General features: G+C 47.9%; 1 protein-coding gene across 3 annotated transcripts in view; it reads left to right on the plus strand.

The window, feature by feature from the left end:
- LOC114765377 (chemokine-like protein TAFA-5) overlaps positions 1 to 25,622 on the plus strand; it is a 55,086-nt gene that overhangs the window by 21,116 nt on the left and 8,348 nt on the right. For all 3 annotated transcript variants that reach the window (XR_003742609.1, XR_003742608.1, XM_028955556.1), the window contains exon 2: positions 7,689 to 7,838. Coding sequence is in view for 1 of the 3 variants with exons in the window: in XM_028955556.1 (XP_028811389.1) it covers positions 7,689 to 7,838 (150 nt within the window). In the remaining 2 variants the exon portion in view is untranslated. The remainder of the gene's footprint in view (positions 1 to 7,688; positions 7,839 to 25,622) is intronic.

Genomic DNA, 25,622 nt, shown 5'->3' on the forward strand with positions numbered 1-25,622 from the left:
AGACCTGAAGGAACCGTTCAGACTTTTCCGTGTTTCTTGTGAAATCCCAGAAAATGTGATAGCGATTGGCACGTATTTCTCTGCGTTTTCTCCCACACGTTGAGGCGTGTGAAAAATGCGTCTTCTGAGAAGCTGCGCCGTATCGGCACCGAAAATTATGTGCGAGAAACAAAAACAATGGGCAACGCCAGGAGATAATTTGGGCCGTGCGTCCAATTAAAACAATTACACAATAAAACAATTACACAAAACATTCATGCATTGTCTCAGAATGCAGTGATTTATGATGCATTGTGCTTGATCTTAATTTACACAGATATCATAACTGTAACGGAAGACAACTGGGGGTATAACGGTTAAGGAAGTGCCACGGCCAAGGTGCCACTGAGCAAAGCACCGTCCCCACCCGCTGCCCCCCGGGGGCCTGTAATGGTGCCCGCTGCTCACCAAGGGTGATGGTTAAATAGAGAGGACACGTTTCACCATGTCACCAGGTGCTGTGCGATGTCACATGTGATATATATATATATACATATACGTTTTATTTATTTCTTTATTTTTCTGGACTGTAATATGGTGCCCACCATAACTGTAAAACCAGCCACTGTGATGGAGAAGGATCTTGGTCCATGTGGCAGCTGCTTGATGGACCAGTATGTGGTCAGGCTGCAGCTGATGCTGATCACACGTCAGTGTCACATGCACCATGCTGGTTGGGATTGGTCCATTGATTATTGCTTGCAGGTTTGCTGCCGATTCGCTGACTTTATCACGCTTTAGAAAATATTTTGCAATTATTTCCAGCCGCTGTTCTTTACATCTGAGTAGCTCAGGTCAGCAGGTCAGACGAAACAGGGAAGTCTGTGTTTTTGCCGTCGTTATTCCCGGAGCTGGAGGCGGATTCTGAACAAGCGTCTCTGTTCATTTCTCCTTTCTGCCATGGACGGTTTTGCGCTCCCAGTGGAATTTCAAGAGCGGAAAAGATTTAAAAGAATAAACGGCAGCAGTCATTACCATAACATGCTGGTTAATGCAAGAGTGTTCTTTTTTCTATTATTTAGCAACCGCATGTTGAAATACCGTATTCGTGTTCTGATCTTGACATATATGCAGAATGCAATCAAATCACTTTATGCACTTTATTTCTTTTGGTCCCTTAAATTAAATTTGATATGAGCGAAATGTTCCATGATTATATGCATCACAGACACCCAAAGGTAAAAAAATACTGGCACTGGCATCAATATGGCTGTGTGTGTGTTAGTATCTTTAGTAGGTGGTAGTAGCCTAGTGGGTAACACACTCGACTATGAACCAGAAGACCCGGGTTCGAATCCCACTTACTACCATCGTGTCCCTGAGCAACACACTTAACCCTAAGTTGCTCCAGGGGGGGACTGTCCCTGTAACTACTGATTGTAAGTCGCTCTGGATAAGGGCGTCTGATAAATGCTGTAAATGTAAATGTAAATGTTTATTATACGGTGTGTAAAGTATTGGGAGAAACCGAAACGGAGAACCGCGAGCACGTGGAATTCACCGCACGGCGATCTTGCGAGAGGACTTGCGAGGAAAATCCTGGAGGGGTTCTGTGCGATCTGCATGAGTCTGTTCGTTTGAAGCACGAATTTATTCCGAGTCCGTTCGTATCCGATGCCGTGGACGGTCTGCGCGGTAAAAAAAAAAAAACAAAGCGGGGCTTCATCTTTTAATAATGATATTTATACAGCAAAATGAAATGTGCTGAACAGACAATAAATTATACCTGGTGCCGGGATAATATCGGGAAACGGCGGCTGCGTGTAGGCCGTGTCAGAGGCCGGCTCAGCCGCCATAATCTCCCCGATCACAGGCCGCCGGGGTGAGGAAGGGTGTGGGAGGTCGAACCGGCGGAGACAGGCACCGCCGACTCGGCCGTCAGGTAAATGGCTGCGATAATCGACGGACCGGAGGCCATTGTTGCGGCGGCGCGGCCGCCGGTGGGGCCGTGTCAGGGCCGTAATGAAGTAATTGCCGCTAACGGCGCCGCGTTGTGAGAATCCACTTCCACGGCAGCACCAATAAGCCCGTCGGCGCGGCGACTGACGGCCGTTCCTTCGCGCGGCCCACACGGGCGATGCCGACCACCGTCGGGAGGCCGAGTCCGTCCTGGCTCCCTTCTTTTTGGAAGGTTGCCATGGCGACATCCTTTTAAAAGGAAGGTGGGTGGGACTGGTGGGAAGTGAGGCCTTGCGGAACGTCTCCTGGACCCGAAGTCGCTAACAGGAAGTTATTTGTAGACGCCGAATTATTTCCCGGCCCTGGTGTTTACAGCGTCTGGAGTCTCTCGGCGGGGAGAGCGGCGGCGTTTAATAACGCGTGGGCTGGGCGTGGAGGTGTGTGGGAGGCAGGAGAGGAGGGTTGCCGTGGAAATGGGGTTCTGCGTCCAGGCACCATCCATGGTAAACCACGCAGGCCGGGTGACAGAACCCCGCCTCATACGAATACGGAACCTTCGCTCAAAAATAATAATAATAATAATAATAAAGTGAAGTGATTGTCAGCACAGCACACAGTGACACGGTGAAATGTGTCCTCTGTATTTAACCATCACCCTTGGTGAGCAGTGGGCGGCCATGACAGGCGCCCGGGGAGCAGTGTGTGGGGACGGTGACTTTGCTCAGTGGCACCTCAGTGGCACCTTGGGATTCGAACCGGCAACCTTCTGATTACGGGGCCGCTTCCTTAACCGCTAGGCCACCGCCGCCCCACAAAAATGATGTGTGAGCGCCAGAACCAAACAGCCACGGCACGACGCGGCATGCGCACACGTGCATTCCAACAAGGCGCATCGTCCCCGCCGTTCTATTTCAATAGTGGAGTCGCAGCCGACAAATCCCCCGTCGCGGCGCCGTCGGTAACTCGAGGCGGCCGTCGTGGCTCCTGCTCAGGACCCGGCGGGAGTGGAGCACGTGGCGGGCCTTAAATATCGGCGCGAGGCGGTTTGTGAGCTCCGCTCACGCCTCACACACTGTTCATCACAACACAACTCCGGTGTTTACCGGAGACGCCGACGTTTCCATTCGGCCCCTGCCGCGATGTCACTGCACATTTTAGCCTCGATATTTTACGTTCGTGCGGTGCCACCGATGGCCTGGACTTTCAGAGCAAGTGATATGCAAATATGAAAATATTCAGCAGTTTTTGGGCAACGTTTGTGAAATACGGTGAGCAAGGTTGCTCCGGTGATAAAATCCGAGCGAGCGACCGGGATAATAACCGGTTACGCCAACACTCTGATCGCAAAATGAACCAGGTGGCCGTACGAACCCTCGTATCGCAATATTTATAATCCTCGTTCTGGTTTGTGTGTATTTTTGCCGAGTGTGCTTCCGTAATAAAGTCAGAACTAATTAATGGCGGCGTGGTTTGGGGGAGGGGCTCTCAGTCTCGAGCTCCGCCCCATCAGCCTCCAGGCAGGTTTTTACTCTGCTTTGTAATTACATCCAAACTCATAAATCCGGGAGTGAGCGCGGCCACTTTGGCAAACTCCATGCATATTAATGCTGCCGCGGAATATTCCAGAGCAAATGGCCGCCGCTGTCTGGGCCGTAATGGTGAAATATGGCCGCCGGCCATTCGTTCTCTCCTGGCTGGCCGCGGCCCGATGAGACGGCGAGGTCACGTGTGACGGACAGGCGGAGGCCCGCGGCCGCGGCAGAACGCGACTCGTCCGCGGCCTTTCACCTCCCCGGCAGGGATAAATCTGCCGAGTAATCACTCCGCGAAGGAGCTTCTTAAAAAGAGCGAGTCTCGAGTCGCCGGTCACCGCGCGGAGCTCATCTGGGTTCCTCGGGGGGACCTGTGAGGATTCGCTGCTGTTTGACGAGCCGTCAGCCGAACGGTGTGGCTAATTGGAAAACTATTTCAGTATACGGAACGGTGAGAACCGTACTTTTTGAGACGTACTTTCTACGGGAAAAGGACGTGAAAAATTTACGTAACACGCGGACGCAGTTGATGTAAAAATGACGTAAACACTGGGATCCATGTGTTTGGAAGACAGTTTTTCTTTCCTAGACTCTTGGCCATATGAAAGGTGTCCAGTTTTGACTGGTCGTTGGTAACATTCCAGTAATTTGAGACGCAGGATTTCCGCCGTAACTAATCGGCGGGGACCGAGCGACGGTGGGAATAGTCGTGTTGTGCTGCGTATTTGTTCTGCATCCCGCTCGTCGGGAGGATGTGAGGGTCTTTATAGGGCGGATTAGGGGCCGGCCGGCTTCGGGGGCCCGGGACTCTGTCGGCTGCATGCTGATGAGCCGGAATGAAAGGAGTCTCTCGGCCGGGGACAAGGCCCGTCATTGCCTCCGCGCCAGGCCCCGCTCGCGCGGCCTATACGCATATACGCCGTTCGCCCGCTAACAAGGTTCATTACAGCAGGCCCGGCGTTTTCAAATGAAAAAATTATAAACGAATAATACCAGAAGTGAAATATAATGTCCAGGCATAAATAAAGCTACCTCTTGTAGGTGCAACGGCGTTTCTCGCGATGGGAAAATATGAAAATATTGGCGCACTCGGCGCGTTGGGCTGAGTTTATCGCTCGAATGCACCGTGATACGGACTGCAGATGGACGCCGACGGTGAAGCTGTAGCTGGTGCTGGAGGATGGTGTTGAGGTGGGCAGCTGTGTTTGGCTCTCACTGACCCCTGATTAATCCGGTTTATAAGCATCATTTAAAACCTCCCCCACCAAGACGGGACTTCAGGTCTCCACCGCTTCCAAAATCTGCAGTTTTTTGCCTCCCAGCATGCACTGGGGTACTCCCTCAACATATGTACCCTACTTTTGCCAGGGTAGTTTGTAGCTGTCAATCACAGGGAAGGCTTCTTTCAGTATTTTCCCAATGCAGGTCATGTCCTGTACTAGTTCACTCATCAAAATGCTGGAATTTAAGCACCTGATAATCTGCATGTTGGTGTTGGTAGTGGGCGTGGTCACGTTCACTGGAATTAAAGCGCCTGATAACCTGCATGTTGGTGTTGGTAGTGGGCGTGGTCATGTTTACTGGAATTAAAGCTCCTGATAACCTGCATGTTGGTGTAGGTAGGGGGCGTGGTCACATGACTGGAATTAAAGCGCCTGATAACCTGCATGTTGGTGTCGGTAGTGGGCGTGGTCACGTTGACTGGAATTAAAGCGCCTGATAACCTGCATGTTGGTGTAGGTAGGGGGCGTGGTCACATGACTGGAATTAAAGCGCCTGATAACCTGCATGTTGGTGTCGGTAGTGGGCGTGGTCACGTTGACTGGAATTAAAGTACATAGAATGAGGAAGTGTGAGAGCTGTCAATTATCTCCTTAAAAACATCACTAAAGTTAAGAAATTATTATCCAGCAAAGAAAGAGCACGCTGGGTGGGTGTGTAATTCTGGTGGAAACTGTCATGTTGGAATAATCTACGGTGTGGACTGCGGCGTGGCGAGCTGGACTGCTGGGTGAGTCAGGCTGCCCGTCTGTCTCCCCTCATTGCCATGCGCCGGCCTGAGAAGGACGGAGTCTCCGGACGGCCCTGGGGAACGGCGCGTCCATCCCAAACACGCCGCTGCCACTCCAGCCGTCCCATCAGCCATCTGCACTGGAGCTGGGTTATAATTAGCCGCTGCCTCCGTGGAAATTAGGGTCAAATGTTACGTCCCCCGGGCCGGACGGAGGGCGGCGCTCTTGCCGATGCTGGAAATCGGTGTTTCGCCGCTGTGCGTGTTGCGGCGGAGCGGCGCCCGCGGCCTTCTGCCGATTTTCAAGAACGTTCATGTGGCGGTGGAGCTTTTTAAAATGCCATTTTCTGCCGTTTTAAATGGACGGACGCGCCGGTGTCTTTATAAATGACCGAGCAATTACAAACTGGTGGCTTCCAGCGGCTCGGCTTTTAAAAAAAAAAAACAGCACTCAGGTTATAAATAGCCGAGTGCAGCACTACAGCCGGTGGAACACGAGGCCGGGAGACAGGAAGTCCCGCACATCGACAGGCGTTAAATAAAACCGCTTTACCGTCAAAACTGGACGGGCCGTAATCTAATAGCCCCGGCAAGACGGGAAAGTGATAGGGTCCGTTCTGCTGACCGCTCAGCAGACGCAGGGATGGGTCATCGGAACATGAGAGGAATACCGATAAAGGACACGTCCTGGGACACGCTGGGACAGCGGTGGCCTAGCGGTTAAGGAAGCGGCCCTGTAATCAGAAGGTTGCCGGTTCGAATCCCAATCCGCCAAGGTGCCACTGAGCAAAGCGCCGTCCCCACACACTGCTCCCCAGGCGCCTGTCATGGTGTCCACTGCTCACCACGGGTGATGGGTTAAATGCAGAGGACAAGTTTCACTGTGTGCACTGTGTGTTGGTGCGTCGATGACGACCCCGGTTCTCGCCTCGGAACGGTTCCCGACACAGCACATATGTAGATTTGTTCAATGGGGCCGATTTTAGTTATTTTCCTGACTTTCTGAGTACGATTTCTGTTAGGACGGCAAAATGGTTCAGTGCGAACGACTTCACCACGTTTCCCACCTTAAACATCTTAAATGAACGTTTAGCTGTTTAGTAAATGCGAACTGGAACTTGTGAACCTCAACCGGTTCCAAAAAAAAAAAAATGAATTGATTATCCGGTGGAGAGAGAATTCTGAAGCTAATTGAATTAGTAGCAGATCCATACGGAACACTGCGGGAAAAGGTCATCTGTTCACGTAACCGAACTCCAACAGGCAAGTCTCTGCTGCATTTGTTACGCGCAGCGCCAGTCGTCATCTGAGTCTTTTCCTCTGAAAAAAGCGTCTCTGTTTGTACGGGTTGGAACCGCTAACATCTGGAGTCTCCAAATGAGCCGTCCCTCGTCTGCTCCGTATTACATAATCCGGACGACCTTCGCCGCACATAACCCAACGAATTCCGGAACGTTCCACCTGACGCTGCTGTGAAAGGTGAAATAATTAAAAAGGTGAGGTTAGGGGGAGAATGCTCGGATTAATCGGGATTGGGAGATGAGGAGGAGGCTGGGTGGGAAGAGTGAGTGAGGCTGTGAGAAAATGAGCTGTGTGTGTGTGTGTGTGTGTGTGTGTGTACCCATCTGTTTAGCCATAGGATGACTTCCTTCATCAGTGCTCAGGGACCCATGTAAAAATTGATTGGATATTTCAGGGCAGGAAATAAACAAACGCCGCACTTGTTTTTCTTTATGACATGGTTCCGGGCTACAATTCCGACACGACAATGAAGTGTCGGCGCGGTTCGCCGCCAAGGAGGGGAAATGGAAAAAAAAAATCAATTTACATGCGAGGTACAGAGGTCTCATTTCCTTCTGCACGGTGTCGGGGTTGTTGGGTATGAGGTTCCGCGCCGTGATCTTACTGTGCGTCTCTGTGGTCCAGAGGGTCCCGGTGAACTTCATTACCTTCAGAGACCCCCGTGTCCAGATTAACTCGCCACTTTGACCCTTCTGCCTCTCAAAATCATGAACCCTGACCCCAATAACCGGTGCTCTGTGGTCAGGGTCACTTCAGGTTAATCTGTGGTTGACTGACAGGGTCAGAGGTTAAAGGTACATTAACAGAAGGGTCAGAACCATCTCCGACTGTAGGGAGCTATTTGTTTTGTGAAGAGTAAACAGGGCTGTCCCCGCTGATGTCATTTCCTGTTCCTCTACCTCCAGGTCAGCTGGCAGCGGGCACCTGTGAGATCGTCACCCTGGACCGGGACAGCAGTCAGCCGCGGAGAACCATCGCAAGGCAGACCGCCAGGTGCGCGTGCAAGAAAGGCCAGATCGCCGGAACGACAAGAGCCCGGCCAGCGTGTGTGGACGGTGAGTAGAGCGCCCAGCAGCTCCGTTAAATGTTCCTACACATCAGAGCATATCTCAGAAAAGAGGACAGCAAACCATGAAATATTCACATGGACTTGGAGTTGCATTCATTTTTTTCTTTTGAAGATGAGATTTAGCGTGTAAGATGTAGTATTCAGTAGTGTGTTCACTAGCATTACATTCAGAATGTTGATAAGGGCTGATAACCTGCATGTTGGTGTTGGTAGTGGGCGTGGTCACGTTGACTGGAATTAAGCGCCTGATAACCTGCATGTTGGTGTTGGTAGTGGGCGTGGTCACGTTGACTGGAATTAAAGCGCCTGATAACCTGCATGTTGGTGTTGGTAGTGGGCGTGGTCACGTTCGCTGGAATTAAAGCGTCTGATAACCTGCGTGTTGGTAGTGGGCGTGGTCACGTTCACTAAAATTAAAGCGCCTGATAACCTGTTTGTTGGTGTTGGTAGTGGGCGTGGTCAAGTTCACTGGAATTAAAACGCCTGATAATGCTTGGTGATGGTTAAATACAAAGGACACATTTCACCGTGTGCTGTGCTGTGGTTCACAAAGACAATCACTGCACTTTCATTTTCATTTTGGAATGAGGAAGTAGGGGGTGTGTGAGAGATGTCAATCATGCCTACAAGCACCAAGAATTTTGGAAAGAGACATCAGATACAGAATTAGGGACCAACAAGAACCAAATAAAAGCAAAAAACATTAGTGAAGATGAACCATGCACCACATTTAAACATTTCCAGCATTCACCAGACGCCCTTATCCAGAGCGACTTACAGGGACAGTCCCCCTGGAGACACTCAGGGTTAAGTGTCCTGCTCAGGGACACGATGGTAGTAAGTGGGGTTTGAACCTGAGTCTTCTGGTTCATAGGTGAGTGTAAAACCCGGCACATTAATTTCAGTCTGTGAAATAAAGAATGTGTTATAATGCTCCAGCCTTGGTAATTTTGAATTTTGTGCAAACAATATTATTTTACATATATAATCATATCTTCAAAAGCACTTTCATTTTTGTCAAAATGATTTAACACGTAAGAAACGTTGTTTTCTGGGGCTCTTCTGGAGTCTCTGAACCTCCTGTTTTTATGTCCTCGTCCGCACCACGAGTGGGGGGGAGGCCAGTTCGAGATATCGGCTCTTTACACCAAACGGCGTGTCGAGTAGAACTCGTCCGCAGCCCCACAGGCCCCTGCTATTTGTCCCTGAAATAAAAGGTACGGAAGCAGGACACAGTTCACTGGAGGGGAATGTGGAGAAGCGGGAGTGGTGGGGGGGGGAGAAATGAGATTTCAATCATTTTAATCTCCCAGAGTTCTCAAGGTCTCGGCACTGTTGTAATACCCCGGCGCTCCGGCCGACTCCAGCTTTCTTTTTCATTCTTCACTCACAATTCCTCAAGGTCACGGCGTAAGCGGGATAATCCGCAGCTCCGCCGCGGCTCTCAAGGAACATTTCTAGTGCTGCACATTACGGTTAAATAACAAATGACACATGATTCGATTCATCTCTTAATCCAGATTCGAACGTGCAAATAATAAATCATCAATAAGTTCTGCTCTAATCGCCTGTACGGTTGTTACAGTATGCAGATGTTCATCAAGGAGGCTTCCAGGGACGTGGTGTTTGCTGGTGATGAGGTGGGAGGAGTGGCACCGTGCTCCGACTCTGCTCCAGAGCAGAGAAAACAGAAAGTGGGAAAGCGCCATCTTCATTACTAAAGGCATGTTTGTTGCAACCCAGAGTTGTGGTCATTATTGGCGCTACACGATTAATCGAATTGCAATTGCAACCTCGGCCGGTACAGTTATGTACCCTACTGTAATCACAGCTGTAGAGCTCTGTTTCACTTCAAAACGTTCTTTACTGAAGCAAGACATTTTTTGGGGTTTGATCAGGTAACGTCTCTGCTCCCCGGGTGGGTGCCTGTCATGCTGGTTAAATGGTTGATAGTTAAATACAGAGGACACATTTCACCGAGTCACCGTGTGCTGTGGTGCAGTGTACAACAATAACAACCACTTCACTTTCAAGTATTCTTTTTTGTGAAAAGAAAAACATGAGGTTGACAAAATTGGATTTCTAGTTGATGGCGCTTCCTGTAGAGTTGAAAAAATGGGGCAGTGGTGGCCTAACGGTTCAGGAAGCGGCCCCGTAATCAGAAGTTTGCCGGTTCGAATCCCGAGCTGCCAAGGTGCCACTGAGGTGCCACTGAGCAAAGCAAATTTCACTGTGTGCACTGTGTGCTGTGCTGCTGTGTATCACATGTGACAATCACTTCACTTTATCACTAAATCCACAACGCAGTGATATCAGTATTTTGTCCCAGATAACCAAGCACTCGTAATCAAAAGGCGCCCAGGTCAATATATATATATATATATATATACACACACACACACACACACACACACACACACACACACACACACACACACAGTTTGGACACCTTCTCATTCAATGTGTTTTCTTTCTTTTCATGACCATTTACGTTGGTAGATTCTCACTGAAGGCATCAAAACTATGAATGAACACATGTGGAGTTATGAACTTAACAAAAGAGCTGGACCAACAAGTGCTAAACACCTCTGGGAACTCCTTCAAGACTGTTGGAGAAGCATTTCAGGTGACGACCTCTTGAAGCTCATCGAGAGAATGCCAAGAGTGTGCAAAGCAGTAATCAGAGCAAAGAAACTAGAATATAAAACATGTTTTCACTTATTTCTCCTTTTTTTTAAGTACAGAACTCCACATGTGTTCATATATATAATGTTAATGATAACTGGATCGTTTGTCAAATGTCAGACTGATGGACGCCTGATAAAAAGCAGCCCGTCTCTTGTTGGTCGGTGTCTTGGCGGTTTGCGTTGTAAAGCTGCGGCGGATGTAATGAGCGCAGCCTCCTTTATTCCTGCTGCAGCTGCCACTTCTTCTCGCTCTGGGCCAATATAAATAAAATATCGCCGACAACAGGACACGCTGTTCTTCCCAAATTCCATTTGTATTTTTATGGCGGCGCGGTAAAAAAGGGAATTTCTCCGTGCGGAAGGCGATAATGAGCAAAAATGGTATGTGGTGTGCAGTGCTGTCCTATGTAATAAAACGCAGCAGGGTCGCTGTTCGTCTCGATTCGGACCGAGTTAACATGCAAATTCAGGAGTGAACTGACCCAAATCACGCCGCGTTATGCAAATGGATTAATTATCCCTTTAATAGGGCTGGTGGGGAACGCTTGTAAGAATAATCCAGAAGGAAAGTATGTACACACACCACACAACGGTACGAACCGCGGACAAGGGGGGCTCCGGACGCCTTCATTGGCCCTCATCAGCGACGTGGACGCGCTCCCATCTGGGTCGGGGTGAGTCCTTAAAGCGGAAGGTTCTGGAACAGCAGGCTCGCGTTAACGCCCCGGTGTTTTCTATGCCAGACGAGAAAGCAATAAATGAATTATTCAGGGTTTTATTTTGTTTTTTTTTTTCATGAAAATCCTAAACCAGAGGCGTGCAGCGTGAGCGCGTCCTCTCCCTCCTCCGTAATTTCAGCCGCTCCAACGCATCGGTATCGATTTCGATTCCGAGCAGATGGAGGAGCGGAGCCTTTGTCAGGTAATCTTCGGTGGCGTGGGATGAAATGGTCTGTCCCCAGGAGGGCGGGGAGCACAAAGGTACAGTTTGTTTGTTTGTCTCCCGGGCGTCTGCTGATTAAAAGTCGGGGACGGTCCGGGCCTTGGACAGACGGGAGCTGCACCAGGGTTCCTGCTGGTTCGTCTGAAAAGGGTGACGGTTCTGTTAGTACGGAGTGAACAGTGTCCAAATCTCAGATGATTCTAACATGGAACTAAGGAGCCTAGTGTGTTTGGTCAGATTTCATGCTGATCCATCAGTGTTACACCAACTACTGTATTTTCAAGAGTCTAATACTGGGGAAGGGGGACATCATCAGCATCATTATAAGCAGGAAGTGAAGTTCTCAATGTACAGTACCGGCCAAAAGTCTGGACACACCTTCTCATTTGACGGGTTTTCTTTCTTTTCATGGTAGATTCTCACTGAAGGCATCAAAACTATGAATGAACACATGTGGAGTTCTGTACTTAACAAAAAGTGGAGACCTGGCCTCCACAGTCACCGGACCTGAACCCAATCCAGATGGTTTGGGGTGAGCTGGACCAACAAGTGCTAAACACCTCTGGGAACTCCTTCAAGACTGTTGGAGAAGCATTTCAGGTGACGACCTCTTGAAGCTCATCGAGAGAATGCCAAGAGTGTGTAAAGCAGTAATCAGAGCAAAGAAACTAGAATATAAAACATGTTTTCACTTATTTCATCTTTTTTTGTTAAGTACAGAACTCCACATGTGTTCATTCATAGTTTTGATGCCTTCAGTGAGAATCTACCAACGTAAATGGTGATGAACATAAAGAAAACACGTTGAATGAGAAGGTGTCTCCAGACTTTTGGCCTGTACTGTAGATCTTTCAGAACTGTTGGTAAATTCATTCCCATCTAACTTAATGAAGACAAGCATGTGCATTACTTTTACGAGCCTAAAATATGAAACATTTTGCTGTGTTTTGCTCAGTTCACACCCTGATGTAGGTTTTTCTACTGCATCTACTGCATCGTAAGATGGCATGATCAGACTTGCAGTCTGGACCAGGGGTCACTAGTCCTGGTCGAAATTCAGACAAGTAGCGTGGAGACACGATACCTCGATACTCAATACTATTTCCGATACTTTAAAGGTGAGGACACGACATAAAGAAACGAATAAATAAATACGCTGCTTGTTGAATGCGGAGAGAGAAGCCAGGACATTCTCTATTCTTACCGTTAACTTTCTTCAGCAGCATTACTTGGCAGAGGCTATATTAATATTACTAAAATATTCATAATACATTTGAACAGCAACTTTACTCTAGGGCTGCAACAACGAATCGATTGAATCGATAAAAATCGATTACTAAAAGGGTTGGCAACGAATTTCCTAATCGATGCGTTGTGTTGCACGACGCGGAGACATTTGATTATTAAAAAAAAAACTTTATTTGAGCGCGGAGCGGAGTGAACACACTCGGTCTCTCTCGCGCACAGATGCTAGCAGAGTTTGGCGTCTCATAGACAGCGCGGAGCAAAAATAAAAAAACGAGCGGAGGTAGAGGACAGATACATGGCGGAGGCCGAGAAATCTGCGCGAAAATATGCAAAAGCCACATGGCACGGCACGGTAGCACCACGGCAATGATCCAGCACCTGAAACGTGTGTTCAGCAGCAGGGTAAGTTGCTACAGAATCCTACTTTTGTTCCGTTTTGAAGTGAGGAACGTAATGTCCCTGGTGCTGGTGTTTACTCGTTATCCAGCTTGACAGGCATGACAAGTTAGCGTTAACTCGTTAATAACAGTAGTAAAGCAGGGGTGCTATAGTTACTTTGCATTAAAAGACTAAAGACATGTTTTTATTCACTAGCCATTTTTGGACCATTCATTTTTCAATCTGTTGTCATGTAGATACACTGCAAAAAAAGCTTTTCTTACCTAGTAATTTTGTCTCGTTTCCAGTCCAACTATCTAAAAAATCTTAAATCAAGATTACTAGACAAGAAAAATGGCATGAGAAAATTAAGTGATGCTGTCATGATTCGGACCGGCAGGGGTTATTCCGGATCCGGAATCCGGACCGGAGTTTCATGTTCGTCCTGTGTAATGTTCCCTGATCGTGTACACCTGGTGTCTATTTAAATAATTGTATAAAACTATCCTGTTCGTGTCTGTTCACCGTCGGCTCATTGTGCGTGTTGGTGTTCCCTTGTCTCGTGTAGTTTGTATTAAACCCGCTGTCGTGTGAAATCGTGCGAATGCGTCCTCCTTCATCGCCATGTCCAGCCCGCCCCACAGATAATTTTGTTTTAAGCAATCACTTAATTTTGAGATGATTTTTCAGAAAACAATACAATTTTTATGCTATTTCATGTGTCTAGTGAATGTATCTTGATTTAAGATTTTTTAGATATTTGGACTGAAAACAGGAAAAATTTTGAAAAGCATTTTTTGCAGTGTATGTTCTGTGCTTTGTCCCATATAGGTTATTATTGATAAATATATTTGTGTTGTACTTTTTAATTTAATTTTAATGTTATTTTATAGCACTTGGTCATCTTAAATGTGTGCTTAAATGTGGTGTATAAATGAACCTTGCACTACATTGATGGTAATAATTTAATGAATAAGCTTCAAGTGAGCTTGAGAGAGAGAGATAGTGTGTGTGTATGTGTGAGTGTTTGTGAGTGTGTGCATCTGCAGTGCGGTGTAAAGAACAAGTTCTGACATTCAAACAAATCCTGTTAAATTTTCTGATTTGTATTGTTCTTTATTTTTTTTATAAATGATTTATCGTTCTGGCAGCTCAGGTGGCACTTTATTAAAAAAAAAAACAGTCTATATTTGGCAGATGTAAAGATGTAATGTTTTTTGTGTTAGTCCATTTTTATTTTATTTTATTATTATTATAACAGCTCAAGGAGCAACATGTAAGTGCACTTTCTAAATATTTAGGTTCTGTTTTTGAATAAAGGGTTGGAAATGAATGCTTTTCTTTTTTTTTCTTTTTTTAAATCCGATTCTACGATTAATTAAAAAAAAAAAGAATCAACAGATTAATCGATTATTAAAATAATCGTTAGTTGCAGCCCTACTTTACTCCCAACTTTACAACAACTTTTGTTGTTGTATTGTCTTTGATAGCGACAACTTTGAAGCACTTCTTGTCCACAGCTTTATTTTTTCCCCGATCATCTGGTTTTTACTTTTTTACTTGGTCCTGCAGAATTAACGTTGGAGCTTTCACTCCCTGCCGTGTTTAACATTGGGTCCTCCGTGTAGCCAGGGGAGGAGCTGCCCGCTGCAGTGCCTGTTGAAAATCGCTGTAGTCTGACGTGAACCAACATATGCGCGACTAGTACTTTACAGATATGGAAGTCGATAATAATTTGATAAGTATCTGATTAAACAGCTGATCAACAGCTGATCGGAACCAACAGAAGAGACAGTGGGACTCTCAGGGGTCCTGAGAGAAATGTAGACTGCATGTGTTGGTGTGTGTCAGGTTTGGTAATACGGGAACCTCACAGGACACGTTTCCCCCCGCCGCTGGCCTCTGGGTGTGTTTGACCGGCGGTTCTGCATGCTGGGAAATCCTGCGATCGTTACGGGCCATTTGAGGAGCCAGAAATGAGGCCAGAAACCCACGAAAAAGCAGGGGGGCCAAGACCACCTGGAGAGATTGGAGAGTGCCCTGCCAGCGTACTGTTACCACAAAGTGTCCCCGCCGCTTGTCATTGCAATCGCTTTTTCCATTACCTCTCCCCGGACCCCAAGGCTCCGCACTCGTCTCGGGAGTCGACAGAACCGGCCTGCGAGGACCCAACTCGGGCCGCCATCATCGACGGCTCTAGAAGGACATTTTACAAACTGCCATTTTGTACAGATGTTCCGGTAGACCTCGGTTCTGAGGAGGCTGCACGGCACGTAAATAACGTCTTTGTTGGTTTTGGTTAGTAGTGCTTATGACCGACAGACGTACGGCCGTGATTTGGTGACAGAAGCGGCTCAGGGCCGCTGGTATTTCTTCGGGGAGCCGGTGTGACGGGAGGAAGGGATATAGAAACGCTGCAGGGACGTGTGCTGATGAGCGGCGCGGCCATTTGCATGGAAATAAAAAGTTCAGCCTGCTGGCGCTCTTGTGAGAGTGACGTTCTGCCATCTATTAACGTTCCCTTGTGTCCCCACAATAAAGTCCTGGTTTGGACTTAACAGGGAAGGTGAATATATGAATACATGGAGAATGCAGATTCAGATGAAGGGATCTGACCGGAGGAGAGGAGAGAGTGGTCCAGCACACAAAAACACACCAAACTGACCTCTGATTCTAAGATTCTAGATTCTGTCTTCAAAATTTACACAGATGGGGTCAATACAGAAGGGTCTGCGTCTCTAATAAACTGTATTAAGTAGAGTATATTAAACTACACACTCACTGATCACCACACGTTTCCAGGAAAGCCGAATTAAAGCGGTTGCGCTTATCCTCCACTTGTGAAGATGTTATCAGGGCTGAATCTCCCTCAGTCACAAAACATTTATTCCACATGCTGAAAAAAAAAAATGCTTTTAAGTGAAATTGTCTGCTGTGCCTGTCCATCGATTAAGAAACACATACATTTGCGTCACGATTAATCGTGATTAATTTCAAAGACTATGTCTTGCAATAAGTGTTGTGGATGGTACTCTATACTCTGTACTATTTCCAATACTACAGGGATGTTCACTTTAAAGGTGAAGACACTACATAAAGAAAGGAATCAATAAAGATAAAAACATTGATAAAAACATGTGAAATTCGTTCTTTCGTTTTATATTTTCTGCTGCAGAATTAACATGGAAATGGAAATCGACACTCAGTAGAAGGAGGAATTTTTTTGCCTTTGCCTCCAGGTAAACTGGCCCGAGGCTGATATCTGCAGGCTGCAGGTCTCAGAATCGACAGAAGAGACAGCGGGACTCTCGGGGGTCCTGAGAGAAATGCACAACCGTGCATACAGAAATGTTTTTATACCCTGACATACTTCACAGAACCTTTATTCCAAATACTAGGGAAAAAAGGGAAATGCGGTGCCTCCACCAAATATGTTTTTAGTTTCAGGGCTGTCCGTCGATTAAAAACACGATTAATCGCGATTAAATCTAAAGACTGGCAGTGGAGCTGGAACGAAGGCATCAACAGATGTCGCTTCGCGTTGCTTGTGTGTTATGGCTTCAGGTTAAAGGCGGTTAGTGTTCGGGCCACCAGGATCATGGCAGCTGATGGAGCTTTATCGTTCCTCCGAACAGGTGCGGTCGAGTCATTAAACCCGAGTTTAAAGCATTAGGTCGTTTTTATTTGCGGGTGGGGGGGGGGGCGCCCTCCGGTGAAACCTCGCCGCGATGAAACCTCGCCGCCGCGACGCTCCTTTTGACGAATCCCGTCCTCGCCTCTCTGCCCGTGTGGAGTGCGGTGGTCTAATTGGACAGAAAAATCTGAAGTGGCGTCTCATTTCGTCATCCCTGTCGTTCCTCCCGGCCGGGGCGCAGACGGTCCGGAGGAAAGGTGTCCTGCCTTCCTGGACGGATGCGGGCCTGTTGCGAGGCGTGTTATTTGTGGCCGATGGGAGTGCAGGTAAGAGCCCCCATTGATGTGTGATTGCAGCTTTTAGTGCCTCTCGGGGGGGATTTACACCGAAGGCGCCACTCACAACTCCATCCACGGCCCTCCACCTGCCATCAGGCGGAAATGGATCCCGGTCGCGGTCATCCGCACCGGTGCCGGCGCGCGCTTCTTCTGCCTATTGTGTATTGTCAAGGCCGCTTGTTATTGCCGTGTGATTGCAGGTCAGTCCACGCCACTGCCGTGAAGCAGATGCCATGTGAAGGACAGAAAGTGTGGTGTTAAGAGGAGGATCGTATCGGTGGGTTCCGGCAAGTGCTTGGATACGGCTTGATTACGATGATTATTTTTTAGCGATCAGAGTTATCATTTCCAGAGGTGGCTAGTACATCTACTCCATTACATTTACTCCTATGAGTAGGTTTACAAAGGCATACTTTTTACTTTTTACGTGAGTACATTTGAGAAGGGCAGTGGTGGCCTAGCGGTTAAGGAAGCGGCCCCGTAATCAGAAGGTTGCCGGTTCGAATCCCGACCTGCCAAGGCACCACTGAGGTGCCACTGAGCAAAGCACCGTCCCCACACACTGCTCCCCGGCCGCCTGTCATGGTGCCCACTGCTCACCAAGGGTGATGGTTAAATGCAGAGGACACATTTCACTGTGTGCACTGTGTGCTGTGCTGCTGTGACAATCACTTCACTAACTAGAACTAGAACCAGAATTAGAAATTCAGCTCTTACTTTGCTACACTGGGCAACACTCTACTCGTAAGTGTTTCTAAACCAGATGCTGCCGGTAGATCGAACACATGACCACGTTTCACCATTCAGACGAAGCAACAATAAGGGCCGGTGGTGGCCTAGCCATGTGATAAACACATTGAAAAACACATTTTGCTGTGTTTGATGACAATGGCAACCCCTTCACTTTCACTTAATCACCAATCATGGGCGTAGTCATGCAGTCACATGACCGCACAGAAACCGCGGCGGCACAAGCTCATCACACAGCACAGGCACAGGGTGAAAAATGGAAGATGCTAAAAACAAAGGTTACAGAAAGAAGACAGAATCCTAGTCTTTCATATCGAGGCTTTCATCGTTTGTTAACATAAAAGGGAACTAAAAGGAACCCGGAGGCACGTGTCCCGAAGGAGCTGAGAGTAACGGTATGTACATAACTGTCCACTATAATGCAGCAGCTTGTCCTTTTTTTGACGGGACGCGATCAGAGGCCTGTGCTGTCGGGGAGCCCAGGGAGCCTCATTTTCTCTAGAGGAAGGAATTAGCGTTACTGTTGTATTTAATTTATCAACACTTTTAATTAGCATAAATACGATTTACACTCAGATTTAGTCGATTAATTACAACAAATCGAATTTTAAGTATTATTATTATTATTATTATAAAATACCACAATACATAATTCTAAAAAATAAATCAGATATTAAAATCCAACACTTACTCAGTACTTGAGTAGTCTTACAGACTACTTTTGTACCTGAGTAATAATTTGGATGGTCACTTTTGCTTGAACTTGAACTTATTATTGTACATATTAACGCTACTCTTACTTGAGTAAAATGTTGGGCTACTCTCCCCACGTCTGGGCGCTTCCGCTGCGACTGCACACCCACGTTGTTCTACCAAGTTTGCATTTCACTGCTTCAAAGGTCCTGAGGATGTGAACATGCGCACGCGTCATATTTGAGCATCATGTTGAGCTCATCTCTGGTCTCTTCAGCTTTCGGTCCACATGCTCTGAAACTGAAAAGCGGTCGATATATGGATCATTTCTTCTTCCATCACGTCCCCTCCTTCCCTCGCTTCGCTGTCACGTTTAAAATCACCACGGAGAAATTGCAGGTGGTGGTGTCCTTGTGGGTAACACACTCGCCTATGAATCAGAAGACCCTGGTTCAAACCCCACTTTCTACCATTGTGTCCCTGAGCAAGACACTTAACCCCGAGTGTCTCCAGGGGGGGACTGTCCCTGTAACTACTGACTGTAAGTCGCTCTGGATAAGGCCGTCTGGTAAATGCCGTAAATGTAAATGTAAATTCATCTGGTCACCACGTCACTTTAAAAAAAAAAATTCCTGAGATGCCTGAAATCATAATATGGCCCGGTGGATATAAAAAATTACGGAGCTGCGATTATTTTTTTATTTGCCTCATTAAAACGGTAAAGGAACAGCTGCGATTACGCGAGGCGGGCGCGGCACAGAGGCGCTCTGTTGTGACTGAGATGATAAAATGCGTAATTAGGTAGTCAGCGTTGTCTCTTTTCTGCCGTCCCCTCCCCTCGTACGTTTGGGGTAAAAAACGGAAAGCCCGCTTCTATTGTTTTTCAGTCCTTCGCAATTTATCTTTATTGGCCGCGTTGGCAATTTCCACTCAACACGGGTGATTAAATAATTCATGTGTTTGTAACCTTGTGCTCCTCCGCCACCTGTAATTATTAGAGCCGCTCAGGAGGGTGCGAGGGGGGGCGGGGCCTCGACCGCGTCCGGTGGCACCGTGTGTGTGTTCCGGTTGTATATCTGATCTCATCTAATTGTTCTGCGTGCAGAAAGAAGAAAGAAAGTGAAGTGATTGTCACATGTGATACACAGCAGCACAGCACACAGTACACACAGTGAAATGTGTCCTCTGCATTTAACCATCACCCTTGGTGAGCAGTGGGCACCATGACAGGCGCCCGGGGAGCAGTGTGTGGGGACGGTGTTTTGCTCAGTGGCACCTCAGTGGCACCTTGGCGGATCGGGATTCGAACCGGCAACCTTCTGATTACGGGGCCACTTCCTTAACCGTTAGCGCTCTCTCTCCAATCCCACGTCCCCGGATGAGAATTCCGGCCTCGTCAGCCCCGCCCTCCTGCACATCTGGGGTCCTGGCCTGAACACGGTGTGCCACCTCCGATTCCTGCTGATGCTCCCGCTGCCGGGTGACGTGTGAAGTATTTAAAAAAGAGTAAAAGTGGCGGAGAAATTAATACAGAACCATGTCACCTTCAGTGGTGACGGGAGGCGTAAATCAGCCGCGGTTGAATATTGGCCGCAGTTGCGGCTTCCCGACGCCGTGCCCGGGGCGAGGGCGTTTACGGTCAGGGAACTTTGAGCGAAACTCCGGTCACGGGTTCGAGTCTGTCGAGAGCCGACTCGCTCCGAGCACTTAACCCGGATCTGTCCGACCGGTGATGCGGGGGGTCTATGTGGGTCAGGGTGTAATTCGGGCTTATGGAGCGCCGGCTCCTGCCTTCAGAGCCAAAACAAATAAAAATAGATGACAATCAGGGGAGTCATGGCGGGAAAAGAGGATGGATGTTTTCGGGCTCGGGCGTGGCTTTAGTTGCTTCAGTAAAAGCCTGGAGAAACGGCCCACTTTTCCCAAAAGGTCCACCTAGAGGAGCGACTCATGGCGATGCAGCGAGGCGAGCGTGAACCTGCAATAATTACACCCTTCATTAACATGAATGAGCATGTCTGCATGCTGGCGGGATGCTGCTGATGAGCCATGCAGGTCCACTATAAATAAAAAGGCAGGAAAGATGCTTTTAACCCACAGCGCAGGGCCAAGCAAGGTCCATCAATCCAAACTCTGCATCTGCAGAATCTGTACTTCAGGCCTCATTGATAAATATGATCAAATGCCAATTCATTGCAGGACTCATTAAAGTTCCATTAAAACAACATGCTAGCATACATTATATAACATGACTGCTGTTTACTGTACTGTATAAAGTTTTATTCGGTATAGTACTTTATATATATATATATATATATATATATATATATATATATATATACTGTATATATCTGATATCCAAAATGTATTCTTGTTTGTATTTTGGAATAGTGAAAGTGAAGTGACACGGTGAAACATGTCCTCTGTATTTAACCTTCACCCTTGGTGGGCACCATGTGGGGACGATACCTTCATCAAGGGGACCTCAGTGGCGGATCGGGATTCGAACCGGCAACCTCCTGATTACGGGGCCGCTTCCTTAACCGCTAGGCCACCACTGCCCCTATAAATGGTCTTTCAAGGTTTTGTTGTTTTCCTGGAGCGCCACCAACAAACAAGCAAAAAATCGCTATAAAGAACCATTATTATTTGAAAAATTGATACTGGCCCAGAGTGTACTCTAATACACTGCACTTTAAATCACTTCTGGACTTTTACTTTACTTTTACTTTACACATTTGCACATCTTCACCAAACCTGTTAAACATATTTTATGTTTAAAATAACAAATTGTAATATTCGGTTATGTTTGCAATATTAGCATATTGGTTCACTTGAATAATTGCAATATTTGCAATACTGTGGTCTGTACAGTTGCTAAAGCATTTCACTGCATATCATACCGTGCATGACTGTGTACGTGACAAATATTATTTGAATTTGAATATATTGCTGTACTGAAGCACATCTTTTTGAACATTTTGAACACCGATTGGCTGTTGAAGCACGTTTCTATTCCTATACGGTTTTATTCATATGACATGAGGCTCACAAATTGCTGTTTTGTCCTTTTTAATGTACATACGAGTCAGAGCCATTTTAATTAACGAATCGTGGCAGAGAGTCTGACTGACTCCTCCACTGAGCCATATTTCCCCCATCAGTGTTGGAATAGGCGTTGCCATGGCAACGGCAACAAGGCCCGGTGATTGGGTGCGAGGGGTGCTACAGGCTGGCATTGGACATTTTTTTTATAAAACGACTGAGGTCTGATCCCGCAGCGACGCCGAATTCTCGATACAAGAAAAGAAAGAAGAACGCGTCCCCTCGCTGGATGTCTCCTGGTTCTTTCCGGTAAACCGCTCCGCGACACCAAACCTAACAAGCGGCGTTTAGGCCTGACGGGGCTCCGCGCGGCCCCCGCGGAACCCCTGAGATTTGAGAAGCCGTTTGAAGGTTAGAACGCTCAGGAGGGACATTTGTTTGCTCGAGAAGCCGAGGAAAACGAGCGAGCGGGAGCGGACGAAATGGAAAAATAAACGGGCATCTGGCCGCCCGGTCACCCGCCCGTTCTTCTTCAAATTTGTCCAGGGACGTGGCGGCGCCAGGAATAATACACCTGCCAGTCCCAGTCAGCATTCCGGCCTCGGGAGCCGCGGGACCGATCCCTTCGTTTGGTCTGGAGACGCCGGTCCAGAAAAAAAAGAGCCGGATGACAAGCGAGCCGGGATGTGGGACCCGTACCGGCGGATCCCGAGGGCGCACAGCTGGGCCGGCAGCGGCGGCGGCCATTAGAGCGGAGCGGCCGAGGCCGCGCACAGCCGCAACTTCGTATTGGCTGTCCGTTCCTGTTACTGATGGATCATGGGTAATCTCCGCTCATACAGACGCGCACAGGAAACTGTCAGGAAGAGGCTCCGAGGGAGTCTCGCCTTTTAATCGATCCGAATCAGACTCAGTCAAGAGATCAGAAAGACAACGGATCCTGATGCTTAACATCAACCAGCCTCTGGGCACCACCGCGGTAACCTCTTCTATTGATCCTAGACCGTTCTATAAAACCGTCACCGGTTCCAACATTCGGGGACTGGAAACCGCCCCATCGCCGTGGAAACGGTGGAAGAAGAGAGGAGGGCTGGGGGGCTTAAACAGAAACGTTAAATGAAGAGCGGTTCTGCAGTCGATATTCGAGATTCCACGTTCAGTTTTGTTCACTCAGATGAATCCAGAATGTTCTCTGTACGTGATGTCCTGTCAAATCTCCTGACCCTACACTGACATTGTGAAAGAGAACGTGAAGTGATTGTGAGACACTGCAGCACAGCACATGGTGCACACGGGGAAATGTGTCCTCTGTATTTAACCGTCACCCTCGGTGAGCAGTGGGCACCATGACAGGCGCCCAGGGAGCAGTGTGTGGGGATGGGACCTTCATCAGTGTGTTGGGCGGGGCTGGGGACATTTTATGCAGAACAGCGACGCTAGAATCTATTTTAGACGCTTAATTGCTGCACATAATGCAGCAGAATCTGTACACAAGAAGTTCATTCGGTGCTTTAGACGCTTCCTGGTGCAACGCATGCAATTTGCTCACAATAACAATAATTCCCGATCGCGGCAGAATGGCCAACGTCTGAAAGCGCCCTCAGGGTGAGGAAAGCTTAGCGAAGCATTCCTCTAAACACATCAATAACGCTGCAGGCCCGTCTCGTTTTTCCGTCCTCTGGTCTCCGCATCGGCCATCAGTCAGCACTCGCCTTAACTGGGTCAGGACCGCTGGGCTCCGGAGGACCGTTTCCAGAGCGTCGCCACAGCTGGGACCGGCGCCTTTAACAAGCGTCCTTTCTTCCAGACGTCCGCCAATGCGGAGATTAAAAATCATCTTTCATGCGAGTACGGAAAGAGGGATTTTTTTCCTCCTTCAGGGAATAGTCCTGAATTCCAGCGCTTTTTGAGTTTATTTGATAAATGTGATGAAGCCATATTGGCGGGGGGTTGGGGGGTTATCTGCAATTGTAATTCCGCGGTGCCACTCTCCATTCAAACCGGGTTTATGTTGTTCGGTTATTATGTGCGGAGCGAGACTCTGTACGTCCTACATGGCCTCCGAACACAGGCGGCACAGAGAGCGGCAGAGATAAAAAGGCCGGGCCTGCGGCGTGGGAGAAATGTTAATGAAGACGCGGGCGCGGGCCGGCGTCTGGTGCGAAGGACCCTGGGACGTGCGGCTGAAAGCCACATTTCTCTCTGATGTTACACCCCTGAACCCCCGAGGGCTTCATCTGGAAGATGCGGGCGCTTCATATTCAGCAAGTTGCTTACTTAATATTCTGGCGACCAGAGGTGTAACGATGCACCGTGTATCGGACCAAAAATCGATATAGACAAAAAAAAATTCAAATCTACAACACTGCAGCGCAGCACACGGTGACACGGTGAAACGTGTCCTCTGTATTTAACCGTCACCCTTGGTGAGCAGTGGGCACCATGACAGGCGCCCGGGGAGCAGCATGTGGCACCTCGGCAGATCGGGACTCGAACCGGAAACCTTCTGATTACGGGTCTGTTTCCTTACCCGCTAGGCCACCACTGGCCCAGGAAGTGTGGCAGTTCGTGAAATGGGACGCGTCTGAACCCTCGCTTATAGCGGCATGAGAGCGTGTTTTACCTGCACGGTAAACTTTCAGATTTTAGTTTAGTTTTGTGATTGCTATCATTTTTAATTCAGTTTTTAGCATCGAGAGCGAATGAAACGTATGGAATTGCAGGTTGGGCGCATGATTAGGGCCTGTAATAATCTAAAAAGTAATGGCTCTGTACCGGTGAAAGTCCTGCCCCTTTGGTGCATCTTTCAGGTTTTTTTCGGCTCCGGGGCCCGCCGTCCGGCGCGGGTGCATCTGGGCCCCGCCAGACGGCGGTTATTTAATGATCTCTGCCGGAGAGGCTCCGGCTCTGCTTGACATTTGCACTGCCGCTCGGCAGCGTCTCCAGGCCGCGGGGGGAAAGGTCAGGGACCATCTGCGAGTCGGCGCTGTCAGTCAAGACTCCCGCGCCACACTTACGAGCCTGATGGCCCGCGGACCCCCTAACAGGCTTTGGGCAGAGTGCGGGAGCGCGGCGGTCCGAACACGATGCCAATTAGGCTCGTAATTGGCATTTGCCGAAATCCCGTAAATAAAATCTGCGAGCAGGACGAGGCTTGTTCCGTGGGAGCTGAGAGTCCCGACTCGGAACGTCGGAGGAACCCCATCGGCCCCTCGCAGCAGCACAGAGAGAGCCCGTGATGGTGTGTAAAGGTGCCACGGTGCTTCGGCCTCAGCTTCAGCCTTCGCGGCGAATACGCATGCATGCATGATAGAGGGTGCGGCGCCGTAATATACATAACGGGCGTGTCACACAGACGTACACGTCGTGTTTGACATGAAGAACCAGTTGGAGAACTGACAACTGGGACTGTTATAGAGCTCTATTGACAGGTTAATAGCAGTGTTGGAACCGCTCGTTCTGAGGCACTTAGGTCCGTAGTGCCTGCCGGATGGACAGCTTGAATATAAAATACACAATACTTTGTTGAGGCTAATATTTGATTTATTTATAAATATTTTTTTTTTTTTTTTCATACAGAAAATAGTTTTATTTGAAGAGACAAGGAAGCCTTTTATTTTTAACCACCATTTCAATTAAATTATTAAATGAATTAAAATTCCTATTTGAATTAGTTTGTCACATTTAAATAAAGTAACTACAATAAAAATATAAATAAAATTATTTTGAAAAATTGATATTTAAAAATGAATAAAGTGCAAATAGACAGGATATTTTTTTCATCTCACCTGAATGTATGGACACCACCATATTTTCTTATGTTTGGGGGCCATGAATACCTTGGTTGGTTCAACAGACCAGAGTGGGATATTAATTATCACATATTAATGTGACTCCAGCATGGTGTAAGAGGCTTGACTGGTCTTTGGTTGGCCTTCAAGATGTAGATGGCTTGTGGCTGAGCTGTTCTAGGAGCAGGACGTGTCCAGAGTATTTAGATTCCTTCCATTTACGTTGGTAGATTCTCACTGAAGTCATCACAGCTATGAATGAAC

Source organism: Denticeps clupeoides, chromosome 15, assembly GCF_900700375.1.
Source record: "Denticeps clupeoides chromosome 15, fDenClu1.1, whole genome shotgun sequence".
Classification (NCBI taxonomy): domain Eukaryota; kingdom Metazoa; phylum Chordata; class Actinopteri; order Clupeiformes; family Denticipitidae; genus Denticeps; species Denticeps clupeoides.